The sequence below is a fragment of the Periophthalmus magnuspinnatus genome, chromosome 9, assembly GCF_009829125.3.
Source record: "Periophthalmus magnuspinnatus isolate fPerMag1 chromosome 9, fPerMag1.2.pri, whole genome shotgun sequence".
Taxonomy (NCBI): Eukaryota; Metazoa; Chordata; class Actinopteri; order Gobiiformes; family Gobiidae; genus Periophthalmus; species Periophthalmus magnuspinnatus.
Window position 1 is genome coordinate 9,898,311 of NC_047134.1, and position 19,190 is coordinate 9,917,500.

General features: G+C 40.3%; 2 protein-coding genes across 2 annotated transcripts in view; both read right to left on the reverse strand.

Moving 5' to 3' along the window:
- Positions 1-7,472, reverse strand: part of tmem8b (transmembrane protein 8B) — a 41,566-nt gene extending 34,094 nt beyond the window's left edge. The window contains exons 1-3 of the mRNA XM_033973404.2: positions 7,287-7,472; positions 2,570-2,759; positions 1,807-2,014 (exon numbers count right to left, since the gene is read on the reverse strand). Of these exons, the coding sequence (XP_033829295.1) occupies positions 1,807-2,014; positions 2,570-2,759; positions 7,287-7,371 (483 nt within the window). The 5' untranslated portion in view covers positions 7,372-7,472. The remainder of the gene's footprint in view (positions 1-1,806; positions 2,015-2,569; positions 2,760-7,286) is intronic.
- A 2,425-nt stretch (positions 7,473-9,897) lies between these two features.
- On the reverse strand, positions 9,898-15,774 carry mccc2 (methylcrotonyl-CoA carboxylase subunit 2). The gene is made up of 17 exons (XM_033973090.2): positions 15,311-15,774; positions 14,943-15,009; positions 14,739-14,823; positions 14,548-14,649; positions 14,339-14,466; positions 14,115-14,227; positions 13,929-14,042; positions 13,787-13,851; positions 13,589-13,688; positions 13,426-13,521; positions 13,097-13,169; positions 12,946-13,022; positions 11,893-11,959; positions 11,484-11,640; positions 11,295-11,409; positions 10,863-10,948; positions 9,898-10,223 (listed from the first exon to the last, which is right to left on the reverse strand). Exons 1-17 carry the CDS (start codon positions 15,500-15,502, stop codon positions 10,106-10,108), a joined length of 1,755 nt encoding a protein of 584 aa, XP_033828981.1. The 5' UTR covers positions 15,503-15,774; the 3' UTR covers positions 9,898-10,105.
- Positions 15,775-19,190: the final 3,416 nt, after the last annotated feature.

Consider the following 19,190-nt stretch of genomic DNA (forward strand, 5'->3'; position numbering starts at 1 on the left):
AATGTGTTGTGGAAAAGAGTCCATTGACTGAAATGAGAAAAATATCTTTTTCTATTGACAATGAGGAAAACACCAAGCATATTTTCTTTGCTAAAGCCTTCAATCCCGGTCTATAGTGTTATTATTACCAATGTGGTGTGTAATCTCTGTTCTGCTTTCTTTGCTTTCAGAGGACACGTCTCATTGTGACTGCTATGAGACTGCCTTTCTAAGCACAATTTGCAATAGGTGTGTTATTCTTCACCATTCAATAGAAACTGGTCACATTCACCGCGGTTCTTCCTATTCTCATGGCGCTCGAAAGAAAACCAATTTTTCTGGACACGCTGCACGGATGGCAACTTTTGATGATATTTTTGATTGTTTGTTGCAGGTGCACTTTTGCCAGACGGTAAAAAAATCCACAAAGCAAATGCTGTACCGGTGGTAAATAAATTGGCTGAAAGGGAATCAGCAGGAGTTTAGGTGGTCAAATAGAGAGTAATAGAACCAAAAACGTCGTGCCACTGTTCTGCAGCTCTGAGCTCAGTCACACATTACACAGTCAACGTGTATATAGCTTTTTTACATTCTTGTGTTGTAAGCGAGAGCTAAGTAACCGTGAAGGGAGAACGCGAGATGTAGATTTCATCAAGGTGAAATTACATAACACTTGTTAGCACTTCGCTGATTGAAAAGCCAGCGCAATAATAGAGGATGTCATCACGAGCAATATTCCTCAGTGACTATTGACTAGAAAATAAAATAAAAGTCCTGTAAACCCATCATTTACCTCCTACATAAAAAAAAACAACAACTGTATTTTAAAAAGGGGACATTAGTTTCATCAAGTAAGTTCTGCACGTCAAAGGCACTTTTTGTGGTTATGTTGTCATTGCAATTGGATCAGATAAAACTAATTGGTAACACTTTAAAATAAATTCACCTAATTAGCCGTATTAAAGCGTGAAGAAAGACCTCATAATGAACAAATACTTTATTAAGAATGATTTAGGCTCAGTAACTACACCATTAATACCCCAACTCCAAACCACAAGCCATTAATTAGTCACTGAATAATTCTTAAACTATGAACAAACTATTTGTTCATTATAAATGTACATATTTACATGCATACACGTGAAGCATTCCCCCTAAACATTACTTCTAGACTCTTGATTCTTATAACCACAGATCTGCAAAATGTAAGCTCAGCAGCTTGTGGCTTGATTATGAAATAATTGCAGAGCACATTAATAGTCATTTCACAGCTTGATAAGCAATTGTATTTACAATAGTGTTAATGCAATTACCCAGCTATAATGAAAAGTGCTATGAGCCATGTTCAAACTGTGATCAGTCACAAAACTACTGAGCGATAACAAAAGTTGGTGTAGTGTTCAGCTCTGGTCCTTTAGTTCCTGGTGACTGAGCAAAAAAATAGGCCTGATGCTCCACTAAGCTAAACCTCCACTAAACCTCCCTAAGGAGGCATCCAGGAGGCATCCGGAGCAGATGCCCGAGCCACCTCAGCTGCTCCTCTCAATGTGGAGGAGCAGCAGCTCTACTCCGAGCTCCTCCCATGTGACCGAGCTCCTCACCCTATCTCTAAGGTCCAGCCACCCTGTGGAGGAAACCCATTTCGACCGCTTGTATTCTTCAGAAGTGAAAATTATATTTATTCCAGAGTCCAGAATATATGAAAATAAATGCTCAAACAATGATTTGGATGATTTGGATGGAAGATGGAAAACTGAGATTACATTTGTTTTTATGATATTTCCTTCTTGTATCTATGCAATATTTGCCATCACAGAGCAGCTTTACCTTGACTGAGATCTTGCCTTCATCTTTGGGCAGATGTGCCGCCAGGAACCAGTCTCCGGGGAGTGGGCTGGTGACATTAAACGCTCCAGTCGTCCGGTTTGGAAGTGTCCAGGTCAGTGTCACCGCAAAAGATCCTGGGACCACCGTGTCCCGAGGGAATCTGGTGTACAGGGGGTTTATTACAGGTGGAGCCCCAGACCGGAAGTACCTGTCAATCACAAAACGTAATAAATATTAGGCTCTTCCCTTTAAATGTGTACTATGTAGCTCTTCTGTTAGAGGGTCCACTGTCTGCTTGTCTTCATGGAGGCGTGATCCCCCTGGACATATATACATTTAATCCCATACTATGGAGCATTCTTCATTGCATCAGACCCTCCACCAGAAAACGTACACAGTGGACCTTTAAGAAGAGAGAAATTCAAATCTGTCATCCTAACCACCCTGGTGTCAATCAAACTAGTATAAGTCACCTCTCCTTATGACGCACTGTATGGCTGTAGATAAAAATAGGCCTGATTAATGCAGAATATCGCTAATACTTCTGCACAAGATCCTCACGCAGACGCCCAGAGTAATCGCATACACTGTTTAATTAGGCTCTGTCACCTCGCTTATATAAAACTGTGCGGTACCTCCTATTTTTATACCACACAGGAAGACAGGAAGAGAACCGCAGATTCCTATTCACTCAAAGAGAAAACAACTCAGCCCACGATCCATTTCATGCACTACATTTTCTTGTGCAGTAGTCTGGTCTTACACAGTCACGTTGCGGTTCGGGCAGTTGTCTCCGAAAGTGCCCCCTTGCTCCTTGAAGGTGATGAGGTTCCAAACGGCCATCATGGTGTCATCAGGCACATTGAAGTGGAACAATTCCACACTGGCGAAGGAGTTGAAAGCATTGAGCTTGCGAGGCGTTCGTGTGAAGTACTCGGTGACAAAGAGGCAGTCTGAGGGAGGAGAAAACAGAGGGGGTTGAGGAAAAGTATAAGGCACAGCTCAGAAGCCAGATTAAAAAGAAAATTAAGATTAATACTGTAAGGCCACACTGTCTACAAAAGGATCACTACCTCATCTTCAGTGTAATGACAAGCTTCTCCTTGAACCTGGCAAACAGCCTGGACAAGGCTAGATCATCTCAATATGTGATCAGACACTTAAACACTTTTATAAGCAGCCGAGAAGGGTGTCTGTATGCACACACACTCTCAGCCCGCATAATGTCAAATCCTGGGATTACATCCACTGAAGGCGCTGCATATAAAAGCACAGGACAAGTGACAGGTGTAATCTGCCATATTACCTACATGTATTACCTACGTGAGCCATCAGGCAGCAGCCCGCCCCTTGGGTGGGCCCATCTGAGAGGAACCAAGTGAGCCCCGTAATTACTATGGCACATCTCAGATAAGACAGTTAAACAGTGAGACATGGCTGCAGCGGTGTGGGTGATGGAGCAGTCATGTGTCACTGAAGAAGGTGTCTACAGTCTGTGTAAAGAGCAGGCACTGACAGCTTTGATCTGATGTTTTGTTTAACATTTTTACAGGTAACTAACAGCACACACCAAGGGCACACTGGGGAGAAAAGTGGCAGCACTGATCAAAGAAATGTGCATGAGATTATGTATGGAATATACTAAATTATGCAGACATCACTGCTGTGGCTCAGTTTATAATTTTACTAAAAATCAATGAATATGACATGCTGCTGCTACTACTGCTAATAGGGGTGGGATGAGATGTAACCCCCATGAGATGATACAAGACACAATATTCGGTCCACGGAAACAAGACAAGATGAGATAAGACAGAGACTACAGGTGGAAATTAGCACTCGTGAAACAACCTGGTATAGTGTTAAGGTTAATTTATATTGTACAACGTCCTTGTCTTATTAAATAAAACAACTAAGATAAGCATAATTGAATACATTTGGTTGATATGCATTTCTCTTTTGTTGTGCTTTTTTGTCATAACATATTTTTCATTATCATAGTTATTTCACTCTTGAGCTGTCTAATGTCATCTAACCTATATTGGCTGCAAATTGGTGGCAAATTAAAAGCAACAAAACATCACAAGATCATTCTCCAGATGGACGATTGGCAAAGTGTTGTAGCATGAGATTTTGTCCTCACTACGACTAATCTTCTGCCGCTCTCTCTGCCCAGAAAACCAGCACATCTTAGTTACAGTCTCTTCAGAATAATTCTCACAGACTGCCCACCTGTAATGTGTACAAAAAGAGCCATATTACCAGAGTGTGCAATGAAAAGAGAGCGCCTCTAAAACAGCATGACACCAATTTGCCGCGAGTTAATAGCGAGACAGTAAGTGAGCCCACTGTACTAATGCTGTGATTTGTGCCTGCACGCTCGTCCATTGCCTTGACGATGATCCAAGCGCAGAGGCACGAGTAAAGATCAGCTTTTCCAATGGGCTCCCAGTTCTAATGTATGTCTCCTGCACTATATCGCCAGGCCTAGCACCTATAGGAGCAGAGTGGAATACTAAAAGGCACAGTAAGGAGGTGCAAACGCAGACGGATGAAGCTATCTGGGTGTCAACAGCTGAAGTCTAATCCCAGACAAAGCTCGCAGGGCCTATTTCTCTCTGGTCAAGGGCGTCTATTGCACTTGAAGATATATGAACTCGCTTTTTATTACACGTTCGCCTATACACGCAAAATACATGTCGCAAATGCTCACTGAAGGCTGTGAGTTCATGTTCACTACGCAGATTTGGTCATGTATTATTAGTTTTTTTGTAAATGTTGGTGTTTTTTCTGATTGTATTGTGTTTTATCGAGGCTCAAAATGGTTCTGTTTAGCTGTGGATATGACTGAATGATTTTTATTCTACACTCTTCTCTTTTAATGTTAATTTTACAATGATTATTTATGTTTTGTTTTGTATTGTGATGTTTATGTCTTTCATTTTCTGTAAAGCACTTTGAAATACTTTGTGTACTAATCGTGCTATACAAATAAACTTGCTTTGCCTTCATTAGTACAAAAAATAGTACCATGTTTTATGTTATTCACAAGTTAAACAATGATACAACCGCTGAATATTACGCCATGATCTGAAGGGTAATTATGAGGAGTTTGTAATTATTACCCATGCTGACCCCGATCCTTAAATTTTTCAGTTATCTCAATTAGACTGTATTTCCTCAATGATTTAATTATAGTCATGTTGGTTTTCACCCAAACTAACACGACTACGCTGCATGTTTCCCATTTCTTATTACTATAGTCGCCTTGTTGGAATATTTTTGTGATAAATGCTGTTTGTTACATCTACAAAGAGCCTCAGATTGGAGATAATTCAGAGCGAAAAGGAGAGAACGCAGAACAATCCTGTGTGTGAGAAGATGTCAAAGAGGGTTAATTTGAAGGAGAAACTGGTGACTCAACAATAGGATACTTTTTGTTCATACTCGTCTGCAACTGTTTAAGTCTTTAAAATGTAAGTAAGTGAGTTTTTAACATTCTTTTTTTCATCTGTGCCTCACCGTGTTTGCGTTTTGGTCTATTTTTAAGCCAGAGATTGAGTCATAAAGGGCTGATAATTGGATACACACTTTTTGACATGTCTCGTTTGGGTTTTGACCAACCTCCTGGCGTGAAATGATTTGGATTTTGATTTGGTGTTGGTTTAACAACTGCATGTTCTTTCAGCCAACCACTTCATTTATCTGCGCATGGGACTGTCACAAGAACAACAAGAACAAGAAGATTCAGGTTTATCTGCTACAACTAATGTCAATGCAAACAAAAATATAAAGAAACTAATAAATGATAGAATATTTTTAATGTATGCTGAGAAATCTTGAGGAACTAGCTCTGGCTTTGAACCTACAACCTCGAGAAAAATCACCCCTTAATTACACAATTTCCCTTTTGTGAGCATCATATAAGAAATCATTAGCTACCTAAGCCCACAAGGACATCGCATATGCACACTGATTTAAAGAAAAAACCTCGCATTTGAAAGCTCTCCTCAATGAAAGCGCTTTAACGAGAGCCACATGGGTAATTAACCTCACTATATCCACATGTACTTATGACAACTGTCTCCAGGTAACCGCATCTCCACATATTACCATAATAATAATAATAATAACCAAAAAAAAGGTGACATATCCAACTGTGTAACCCTGACAGCAAGCTAATACAGACATCACGTTCGAAGCACAAAGGCTTCCTCTGCAGCATGTTTGGGAATGCGCTAATCTCTTCAATGAGCGCCTCCCCAACCACTGTTTTATTCAGTTACAGGCTTAATATAGACGTAATCCCACTTTTTTGTCATCAGCGCTATAGATTTACTCAGAGTCCTTTGAAGACGCTGCTTAATTAAACCTAATTTTTTGAGAAGTGCGTGTAAGTGATGCTGTGAAAATAGTCCAGTGCTTCAAGTGGAAGACTGAATATCGCAAAAATAATGACATGCCATTTGTGAGGACATCCCAGGGTCTGTAGTTATTATATTTCCTTTTATATCGAAGCCGTCTAGCTATATGTTTTATTCCACTTGCTTATGTAAGAATCACAGCTCACATTAAGTATTTCCCCATAGACAAATAAACAGCAACAAGTCAGAGAGGAACTGCAACATCCTCCCACGGTTTAACAACAGCCACAAAATGATCATTACTGAAGACACTGGGCAGTTAACGCACTACTGGGATTTCACGTACTCATAACACTATACTTATAAGTGAAAGATAGTTGAGACAGCACAAGTTGTTATTACGCTTGAATAAAGTCTACAGTCGAGCTATTGTCTTTTTGTTCACACCCAAAACAAAGGACTTGTTCCATACGTCCAAGTCTACAAAGCAATAACATAAATCACAAACACTGATTTAACCAAACTCAGATGATGCTGTTCATGTGTAAACTGAGCTGCCCGGTGACACAGTGCTTCCCAAAAGCCACGTCAACAGCAACAAGTAAGTTAAAATGACCACATCTTCCCACACGCCTCAGATATGAGCTGGATACATCCCATAAAGCAGCACAGAGCTTTATGTTCCTCTTATGCTCCTGTCACACAGCTCAGTGGATGGAAACACTGGAGACATGGTGTCAAAAGAACAGCTCTAGTTTTATGTTAAATGAGATTATTAGTTAAAAAATGTGTTGTATCAAATCCTCCAAACTCCCCAAAACTTCTTATCTGATCTTAAGCCACGGCTGACACCGACAAGAGCGTCTAAAGAGCCGGAGTCTACAGTCCGCTGCTAACATCACATCAGTCATCTCCAGACCACAGACTGTCAGCCCGGGATTGTCCGCGTGTCCTCCGCTGTCACACTGAGCTTTATGTCGGTGTGAGTGGAGGATGAAGCGGGACGCGACGCTTGTTGTTGTTACTGCTGGATTTCAGCACCACGACAAAGGAACAGCTCCCGTGAAGCCGCGCGCAGAGCGGAGCGCGAGCGCAGCGCGAGCGCAGCGCACTCACCTCCGAGCGCACAGAGACAGGCGCACCCCAGCACCAGCAGCCGAGCGCGGATACATCCCCGGGCCGAGCGCGCCAGCTGCCACATCTTTCCGAGCGCCGTGTGAGCGAGGGGCGACAGCCCGGCTGCGGTTCTCAGACGCTCTGCTGCTCTACATTTCTTCAGCTCTTTTGCCAACGACCAGCTGTTTGTCCATGACGTAATGAAGACGACGTCCTCCTCGTTGGCTTTGATTTGACAGCCTCAATATGTCGGAGCAGCTCATTGGACACGAGGCGCTGTCAGTCTGGCCGCAGTGCGCACGTAGATTGCAGCAGCAGCTCGTCGCTCCGGCGTGCAGGTCTCCACAGCGCACACGGCGCACACAGCGCACACGGCGCACACACTCTACCCCCCGAGGCTGCTCCCCCAGACCGGGACCAGGAGCATCTGGCCCGGGCTGTTCCACCAGCATCTCCCCTTGGATAAAATACATTTAATGTGTGTTGCAGCAAAGTCTGCAATGCAGTGTATTTGACCTGCAGACCAATCACAAGAAATCAATTGAGTCCATTTAAATAATGAAACAAGTCACGTGTTGGCTCATTATTTGAACAGCTCCACTAATGTCCTCACACTGACAGGAGCAGTGTGGAGTCTAATATAAGACCAAATATGCAAATGTGTTACGTGTACATCAGTGCACTGACTGTATGGGGCTCTATACTGGAGAAAACTGTAATACATGATGAAGAAAACACATTTTTATTATTGTTTGTGTGTGTTTACACCCGAGGAACAATTAAAAATCTGCAATTATTCTGTGTTATTCTGTATCCCACCATAATTTGTAATAATAATAATAATCACAGTTCAAATAAACCCAGTTTCTTAATCACTGTGAAGGACAGTAGCAGATTTGTTTGCACATCAGTATTCAAAGTAAATGTGAAGATTCACTCAGTGACTCATGGTAGTTTTGTAATGATCGGGTTAGCACCAGGCAGTGCAGACACAAGGCCGAAGTCTTTGTGAGGATTATTTTAGGTTGTGGGGGACTAGAGCATGACTCATATCTGTCCAAACTAATTCATCAAGCAGAGAATGAGCTCCTAAATCACAGCGGCTCTAATTTATGACTTAATGAGCCATTAAACTCAAGTGTTAGCGCTGAACTTAAAAGAACACGAAGACATTTCTTGATCGGTGGCTAGTTGCTTCTTATATATACGACTCTCCACACATGTTTTGATTCCACATTCAGCCTTTGTGAACAGTCTTTGTTTATTACCCAGTGGCCATTGATTTCATTGGATATGTTAAGAAGATCTTTAACAAGCACTTTGCATTGTCTTTCATTAGTATTGACAAAAACAGACATCTACGGGAGTGAAGTGTCTTTGTACTGAGATAAGAGCTTGCTGTACACGACAATACTTTTGTGTGAGGGAAATGCATGGAGCGGAGAAAGAAAATGAACAGCAGAACAGTATTAGGTTTTAACATCACTTTGTACTAAATTCTACTGCAGTAATGATGTTTATACCAACTTCTTATGACAACGTAGATGGGCATCTATCAAAAATCCCAAATATATTGTCTCTGTCCAATCCCTCAGTCGTCCACGTAGGATCCAAAGTAAAGGTTCTGGACTGTATTCAGGCTAAAATACTTTGTCCAGCCAACCAAACTCAACCTCTTTTGCCATTCCAACTGTACTGATGGTGAATAATGTGCACGTAGATATGATTTAATGCTCTCTTGTAATGTTAAAAATGCTAAAAGAAGAAGCCTAAATGGGTCAATATTGTTTAAATGACACTGGGCTTTACAGAATACAAATGCTCTTTAATACTTATATTTAACCGGTTTGCCACTGGACAGAATTTCCTAATCAATACAGCTAACATTTACAGTCCTTTTAAAACCAGATCTCCTCAATGTCCCTCTGTGGCATTAAACTGGGTATGTGTAAGCGGTAATGAGACTTTATAACACGATTGTATTTCCACGTGAGATTTTAGTCTTGTATGACCATTTTCTTATCATTAGTTTCCTCCCATGAAACATTAAGCTTCATTAAGAAACAGAGGTCATTAGTAGCACGGAGTAAAACCAAAGTAAACAAGTAACTTCACATTAACACCCCAGGACTTTCAAAAGGGCAAACTATTCCAATAACTACATATCAAAATTTGGAATAGAGTTTGAGGAGGATGTGTGTGGGCGGCATAAACCCTCATAGGCTATATCATGGCCAGTATTATTTCTGCTCTGACAAAAGCACCGAAAAAAGCAAAAATCCTGTCTTGTTATTCACACATACAGTGCGTGCGAAAAAATGCTTACGCTTTCATAACAGACTTCTTTGTACTCATAATTGCGGAACATATTTGTTAAAGAATCTGTGATGCTAAATAAGTATCTGTGGGACCAGACTAGAGATCTCATTTCATAACTGACTGGAAAATGTAACTGAACTCAAATAAAATACAGTAGACTGCCTTCAATTCTTGTTACCTGCCTGATTTTGCTTGTCGCTGAGATCTAAGATGGCTTAATGGCGCCCCCTAGGAACAAGAATCATGGCCTTAGTGACAAATGTTTCTGAAAAAAGCACAAATAGATAACAGGAATTGTGACAGCACTCGTTTTTATTTTACACCACTAGTTGAAACACTATACAGAAAATTTACAGTAGAAGAGAAACCAGTAAGGCACAAAGAAATACCACTCAGACCCGCAAACAAATCTGGATTTATATTATTAGTTATTATTATTTCAAGTTTGTGCTAAAAGTACATGATAAGCGTATGTTTTTACAAATTGTAAATTAGTCTAGTTACATCCTAAAAACTCCAAAATGTGTCTTTTTGGTTGGTGCATTGAGCGCAGCACTGAGACTAAGCCCAAGGACCAGCCGTGTATCAGCCGGATCGATAATTCCATCATCCCACAGCCTGCAAAAAAGCCATCACATTATTAGATGCACATTATGCCTGATTCATGCGAGGCTTCCTGTAGCACGTTAGCACTGCTCTATAATGGGAGACTTTAATCAAGATGCTGTGACACTCATCTTCCTGTTTTAATGCCCTCACGTCTTAATCAAGCACTGTCTGTTTCCTCTTCTCTGCTCTGCTCTCAAGGTCACAGCCAAAGCCTACGCTCAGCTATAAGTCTTAGATACAGAAGCAGTATGTTGGCTTTTTTTCAGACGATTTAAAGCAATAATCACAAATAAAAGTGCTAGGTTCAAATTTGAGGAATGAAGTTATTAGCGTTTCCAAGTAATACCAATAAAAAAATTGCCAAAAAATTTACTTAAACCATCATGAAAACCAAGATATTTATATTACTTCCACACACATGTTCTTGTACACATGATATTTGTTTAGCGGTTGTCGTTTTGAAGTGTTAAAACTCTGGGATGTGCTCAAAATGTTCTCATTCTGCTCTGTTTTTTATTATAAAACATAAATCACAATTTGCAATCACAGAATCTGATTAGATATTTTTCTAATCTCCTCAACCATGGAAGTAATTTTCACCCCCTATGCACTACTAACATTATTCAAAACAATTAAAAACAGCCTCACCTCGCGCTGGAATAATACGGGCTGCCTTCCTCCTCAAACCGACGCACGATTGGTTCCTTCATGGCGGCTTCCATTTCTGCTGTGAACTGATGATAAAGACAAAAGAACAATTAGATAAAACAACGATTATGTTATATTGACAATTAATATCGATCATATCTGTGCATTCTGACTGACGTCGATATCAGTAAGTCCTTGATTGAAGTGAATTAAATGCTACCAATGTCTAATGCCCCATCTAATAAAGCCGCTAATGCATTCTCAATAAACCCATAACAGCTTTTCTGAAGCAGTCCAATTACACCCACTTGATTTTATTCTATAATCGAGTTAAAACCATTTGACGAGGACAAGTGTGGTTCATAATGTTTATGCTTTTGGCAGCGATTCCTCTGACTAATTTTAGCTGTGATAATTAATATGAATGATCACCTCCTTTCCCTCGCGTGCCCTCTGATCCTTGGTGATGGTAGCCAGCACAGTGGCAGCCTGCTCCCCACCCATCACTGAAATACGAGAGTTGGGCCACATGTACAAAAAACGGGGGCTGGAAAACAAAACGGACATAAACTCAAGAATCTATAATACATTACATAATTATAAAGCTAAAGTAAGTGTTACCTGTAAGCTCTACCACACATGCCGTAGTTTCCAGCACCGTAAGAACCTCCAATAATGACAGTGATCTTAGGCACATTGGCACAGGCAACTGCGGTCACCATTTTGGCTCCGTCCTTGGCAATACCGCCTGCTTCGTACTCTCTGCCAACCATGAAGCCTAAGAAGTGGACGTTTTAAACTATTTTTTTTTTATTTATTAGAGCATATAGTAAACTTTATACTAACTACACCTTAATTAGCCTTAAAGCGTGACTACTTCATTCAGAGTATAGGGTTAAGAGTTAGCGTTAAGCCTGAACCATTCTTAAAAAACGATTTGTTCATAATGAATTAAAACGCTTTATTAAGGCTAAAAATAGTGTAGTTATTACAAAGGGCTGTCAAATAAAATATACTCATGATCACTAACCTGTGATGTTTTGTAGAAAAATTAAAGGAATGTTTCGTTGACAGCACAGTTCAATGAAATGTGTTCCCTACAAAGACACAAATCTGTTTTATTTGATTGTTTCCTCTAACCGGAGCGAGACATGATAAAGACAAGGGTCGTGTACAATAAGACTATGTCATTTAGATAGCATAAGATCAAATTTCAGCCTACAACATAGACACTTGGGAAAGCTTTCAACAGTTTAGCAGAATAAAAACTCCAGCACGCGATGAAATGGTGTCATAAAATGTGTGTGCTGTATTGATTTTTGTGGATTAGCTTTCAGAGCATGGCGGTGTCCATGTGAACACAGTGCCCTACACAACAACAGTGATGCTGCTGACGGGATAATCACTGCTCAAACCATCAAATTGAGGTCCCAGAGAAAAATGAAAGTAAAAAAATATATTCAGGCAGGCTTGTAATCTAATTGAACCAGTTTGAAGCCGTACAAGTCTGTAATGACAAATAGATTCTTGTGTTGCCTCGGTGCCAGTGTTACGTTCAGTTCAGTCAATCGCCAGTTTATAAATACATTTTGTCTTTTGTTCGTATTCTTTTTAGAATTTAGGTTATAGTGCAAACAGAACGTATACATCCTGTACATACAAATTGTGAAACTCATCAAACTCAATCATGTACGCTCAGTGAATGCTGTTAGCGTCACTACTTCCTGTCCAATTTTATCTCTCTGAGGTTGTTGCCAATTCACTCTAAAATGTATAAATATTTAAAGCTAAGGAAGCGGACAGGGAGCTGCAGGTGGATGTCACTAAAAACATTTCCCAGACGACTCACCAGAGGACTCTTCTGTATTTAGAAAGAGGGATGTTTGTCTCAAGGGTAATGCTAATGCTAATTTAGAGGCTTAATAAAACTAAAACAACAGCGCAAACTCCTTATTCTACATATGAAAATAACTGGGCAGTCTTTATTTTAATTAGAGTTTTAGCAGGTTGTTTATTTCATGTTTTCTGATTTTAATAAAAGTGACACAGTGAGCTGCTGTGTGTGCAACGCCGTAAAACTTACCTTTTTGGCAGATTCTGAAAACAAGACTCCGTTGTTGCCAATAATACCAACAGGGTAGCCAAAAACTCTCGCAAAGCCTTTTTGGGCAGATAATACAAGTCATTTCATTATTGTATTAATATTTTCAGCTTTTGTTTGTTTATTGTTTTACCTGTAACTAGTGTATCTCCGTAAAAAGCCTTGAACTCATCAAATTTGCTGCCATCCACTACTCTGGCAATGACCTGGGATGAAAAGATGCAGATTTTATTAATAAAGTGACGCTTATTTTAGTCTTTTTCTCTTTCTCTTCATTAGGCAAATTCCTTCTTGACCCGGGGACGCTATAGCTAACCAGCGTACAGAAATTTGACAGATATGTGGCTCAATGGAGTATTAACTTTATCTTTAATTTACACTGAAGTCTGAAATATGTATAGAAACGGCATTTTTGTTAATTTCCTAATAAAAGTGACAGCAAAGACAAGTGAATTTTAATACCTCTCTGACATCAAAGTTGCGTTTTAGGTTATCTCCCACAATGCCATAGAGCTCATCTGCAGGGAACAGAGGCACCTCAGTTGGTTCTGTGGTGACCTAAAATAAACACGTCAATCATTTTCCACTGGAGGCTAACACTGAAACAGTAAAAATATGAGCTTACATCCACAATCTTCCTGTAGTTGAGACTTCGAACTGCTTTTCTTGCTAAATGGAGTGCGTGGTTGTCATCTAAAGCGTAGTGGTCCGTTACACCTGATTTTCTATAAAGAATTGTGAGAGTATTGTACGACGAACAACAAACTAAAACAAATTATAAGCTATTTTGTCTTACTGATTAATTATTACTAGCTTGTCTTACTTGCAGTGTAGATCAGCTCCTCCAAGATCCTCAGCAGATACTTCTTCCCCAGTTGCAGCTTTTACCTAAAATTCATTAGTCAACACTGAATTACTGCAATAAACAAAAGGTTAGAAATCTGTTGACTATAATTTTAACATACCAAAGGTGGTCCTCCGAGAAAAATAGTCCCTTGCTTCCTTACAATGACACTTTCGTCTGCCATGGCTGGTACATACGCTCCTCCGGCAGTACAGGACCCCATGACGACCGCAATCTGCCGCAGGAAATGAAATCGTGAGACGTCTTCACTTCGAGAAAATGCACATTCATTTTGGACTGTATGTACCTGTGCTATCCCTTGTGACGACAGATTCGCCTGGTTAAAAAAGATGCGGCCAAAGTGATCTCTGTCTGGGAAAACATCAGCCTGTCTGGGCAGATTCGCACCACCAGAGTCCACTAGAGAAGAAAATAATAATAATAAAAAACAAAAATAAACATATTTCCCTTATTATTATTATTAACACTGATATAATTTAAAGTACAACTATGTCTATGATATTTACTCACCCAGGTAAATGCATGGTAAGTGATTCTGTTGAGCTATTTCTTGGGCACGAAGGTGTTTCTTCACTGTGATTGGATAATATGTGCCCCCTTTGACAGTAGCATCATTTGCAACAATGACACACTCCACTCTGAGGGAGAAACGGACATGACTGGTAGTGTTTAAAAACTATTTCACAATGAATTAACGTCGATTTGCGGTTTGAACTTACCCTGAAACTCGACCGATCCCAGTGATGATGCCACCAGCAGGAACCTCCTCTTTCCCATAGAGTTCATATGCAGCAAACTGAGAGAACTCTAGGAACGGACTCCTGTGAAAGAAGGTAAACGTACAGCACATTATTGTAAACTGAGAGTGTGACATGTAAAATCGTATAGGGTATAATATATAATACAGTACCCTGGGTCTAACAGTCGGTCTATGCGTTCTCTGGGCAAGAGCTTCCCTCTCGATGTGTGAAGTTTTCGAGCCTTTTCACCGCCACCTAAATGGAAAAGTTGCATAGAGTTCCTAAGTAAAAATACCTCATTTGTGTGTATCTTTGATTCACTGTGTTCATTAAACACGTTTATTTTGAAAGATTATTTGGCACGTTGTACATACCCAGTTTGATCTTCTCTGTCCGTGTTTTTAATTCATCAACAAGAACTTTCATGCGCTGATAGTTTTCCTGTGGAATAAAAGACAAATGCAGAGTATGACACAGTGCAGACAGTTAATCAAACATCATCAGTGACAGTATGACAGATTCATGACTAATACAAACCAGTATAAACACTGATCCATGTTTACACTATAATGACATCATAGTTCAGGGTATATTTGGATGGAGCTTCACACAAAATGACATTAGGCTAAAACTAAATATGTATTGTAACATCAGAGTGGCTTTACTGCAGCTGTCACATAAATAATAGTACAATAATGATAATGCAGATGCTGTAGCTGCTCTTAGCCTGTAGCTAACTTACCTGATAGTCAGAGGACTGTTTATCAGGCTGTGATCCCAGTCGAGCCACTTGATCTGCGTGATAAGGCCGGACAGAAGACACAGGAGACACAAGAGACACAGGAGACACGGGACACACAGACAGAGTCACGGACAGTGTCCTGCAGTGGAGCAGTCCGGGTCTGACCCACGGCCTGAGCGCGCGGACCAACATTTTAACGTAAACGTGTCCGCGTGAGGTGAGTGCGAGCGGCTAGCTTACAGGCTAAAGTAGCATTGACAACACATTAAAAACACACATTTAAATAAAGATTTGTGGAGTCTGGACTTCAGTTTACAGCTCCTGGGTAAAGCTGGACGCAGTACGAGCCCGCTGCTTTCATTAAATATGAATCTGAGAGGTTTTTGTCTTAAAAACAAAGTCCTTCTGGCAGAGACGGGTTATTGTTAAAGTCAAACAGGACGCCTTGTACCACAGCGCCACCTGTTGGTCACGTTAGTGCATTACAGAAATTATGAATCTCACACTGGACACAAACATTACCGTTTTCCACAGGTCTAACAGGACAAATGTGCAACTTCAGCCTTTAAGACCCACATATTATTTGTATTCCTGTTTAATCTTGCTGCTGTGTGTCTTTATCATATTATAAACATTTACATTCCAGTGATTCATGATAAGACATGTTCTAGCTCAAAATTTATCTTTGAAGGTTCCACCAACAGTGTCATTGTAAGATATTAATAACTGAAGTAAAAATGCATCCTACATGTTTTTAAAAGAGCCCATTTTGGATATGGTTGAAGCTCTAGACTGCCATCTAGTGGATTAAACTGATATTAACCAACAGCATAAACCCACAGCTTCCCTCAGTCAGAGGTCACCTCATATTTAGGTTTGATCTGATTTACCAAATAGACTTATTTACTTCAACACAGTGTATGACACAGACTCCTGAGGATACTAAAATGCCCCTGGCACCAGCCGCTCATTACGAGCACTGTCTCTTGACCTCGTGTGGCAATAAATGATGATATTAATGAGGGGTATAGACACAGAGCGTAGCTAAACAATGTCAGGTTTATAGTTAATTTAGAAGCCAAGAGCATTACCTGCGACTATAATAGGCTGCACAGAATATGTATTTTCTTGATACTTGTGTAGCACCTCTGGCAGCTATATCTCTCTTCCACTTTATAATATAATAAAGCCAAAATTGTTGATAAACGCTTTTGAAGAGTATGTGGATCTGTTTTAAAGAGTTAGCCTAAAAGCTTTAAAAATCCACACCTTCTGACCTGCACGCTTTATTCCAGGTGCATTGGGCAGAGTCCAAACTGAAGAGCATTCAAACCAAGAGCTTTTAGTTCATTTAGTTGTAAGAGGCCTTTTCTCCTCCAACACTCCCACCGATTCTATCAGCATACACAGAGGCAGCCATGACCCCCCACTCAAATGACTGCTCCTGTTTTCTTAGGAAATATACAATCCTCCACTCTGTGCTGAACCTGCCCCCTCTCACTCATAGCGCTCTCTCTACTTTAGCGTGGCCCCTGACCTTCTCACTGCGGCTGCCGTGAAGAGAGGGAATAAATGTAGAGGCATGAAAAGCCTCTTAGTGGAGAGGGAAAAAAAAGAAATGAATTAAATAAAAAATGGACCAGGTGAGGCTGCAGAATGGAGAGAGTCTATTGTTGATTTGTATTTTTATCCTTAATGCATTTATTTATATGTGTTGGGCTCAGTGTCACTTGTTTATACCTAAAGTAGTGATGAGTGGTGATGATGGTAATTCAGAGATAGATCAAAATGTACCCTAGTTTGTTAGACTAGTCCTGCAACATGGCATCTAAACTATAAATGTGCTGTGTCTGGCCCTCTTTTGTAGTGATAGTAGCAGCAGCAGTAGTAGTAATGTGAGGTAGAATGTCTGTTAAGATGGTTGTAGTGATGTATAAGCTATTTAAAGGTGCAATAAATAACTTTTCTGGTGCAAAAGTCCGTCACCTGCTTGTCTCCATGGATTTGATGCTTTACACAGCGTCGTATTAAACTTCTACCTCCACATAGACAAGCAAATGAAGTTACTAGTTATGCTTTTCAAGGCAATTAAAACACTCATAACAGAATAAATACAACATAGATCTGTGCACTCCACATACTGCATCCTATCCTTTACCACTCCAAACAAAAATGCTTTCACTTTCAAGTTTTATCTGTTCATTTACGGGTCCAAACATCGAAAATAGCCCTTTTTAAAAAATACCACTAACTGCTCAGACACATTCCAGCGCATCTAAATGTTTTCATGCCAGCTGTGCTAAAAAAAAGGAGGAAAAAATCTCTCATCCTCTTTTTTTGGATGGAGATAATGATCCTCGTTTCCAGGCTCAAAGAAGTCATTAATGTGTGACACAGCCTTGAATGTAGCATATCAAAGCTTTTGCGAGTGCGCCCCCGTCCCGCCCACTAACTGCACCGCCTTGTTAAGACAAACATGAATTAAACATCATGGTCGACCTGTAACTCGCCGCCAGACTGTCAGCAGCAGAGGCATCAGATGTTGGGAAGGAAAAAAAAATGTTGCTTTTGAATCCCTTCAGACTGTATAAAAAAAAAAAAAATCCTTACAAATCTTTCATCTCGTTGTAGGATCAGTGCCAAATTTACTCCGGCAGATAAAATGACGGACACGCCGCCTCCCCACGCGCCCTCGCCCAATCTCCCAATCTCTTGCACGGATATGATGAGAGTGGCAAGGTGAAAAATGGGAGGAGATGGATATCACAGAGGCAGATGTGATAAGCAAAATGAACGAGGGCGCGTCGTGTGAGGTCAAGTACAATAGAAATTATGAAAAGAGAGGACTCATATAGCCTATTGTACAATCACGTCGGCTGCCTTCGCAATCCTTCACAATAATAACAATATAAGCTGCAGCTGTCCCCTTGTTTTGATCCTCAGATTCAAAAAGAAATATTGCCTTCACACTATCATCGCTCTGATAATGGTTCGTAAGGTTTGATCTTAGCAACAGGTCGGTTAACAGAACTGCACTGCTGCAAAAGGTAAAAGATCAAATATGTCCAATGTGCAGCCCAGGACCCATTGTTTGTTGTTTATGCAGGTTACATGACAGGATTCTTGCAGCTTTCAGCATTTCATTTAATGTTTCTGCATTTATTTACTCACTCTTGAATCAAATAACACATAAGAAATAAGGAAATTCAAAATTATTAAAGGAAATATGCAGCTTTTGTGATGGACCGTCCGTCATTGTGCAGTTTTCCAGTGTTTAATGCTACTGTAAGTCGAGAATATCCCACACTATGGCATTAAACTTATCTATCCCCATGAATACAAGGTGGTTTTGTCATCCAGGCCATGCTAACGTGTCAGATCGTGCACAGTTTACACTGTATTTGGGCGAGATAATAATGTATAACCAACGTATAACCAGGCAATAACATCTCTATGGAGACAAGAGACAGAAAAAATACATACTGCACCTTCATTTTTGTCACTAATAAACAATAAACACAGCTCAAAATGACAAAATTGCAGTCTTATATAACTGAGAGATCGTAACATAGTCAGTAATTGTTCACTCTGTGCAGTATTCATCAAAGGTTCTGTCTTTCTTTACATGCACAGCAGCGTATACTGTTTCAGCCATGGTCTTCTCTGTTTCCATGTTTCCCATCAAAAGAACGGTCCATCATTTAAGTCTGTTTGAACTTTAGTACTCAAAGTGCTGGAGCTGCCATAAAGCCTGCACCCCCACTGCCCCATATGATTTGAAGTTATGCATAAAAGTCCCACAAAGGAAACAGATGGCAAACCAGTCAGATTCAAGCGTACATGTCCAGTTTTGTGTTGTGTTATAGTGAAGTCGCATACA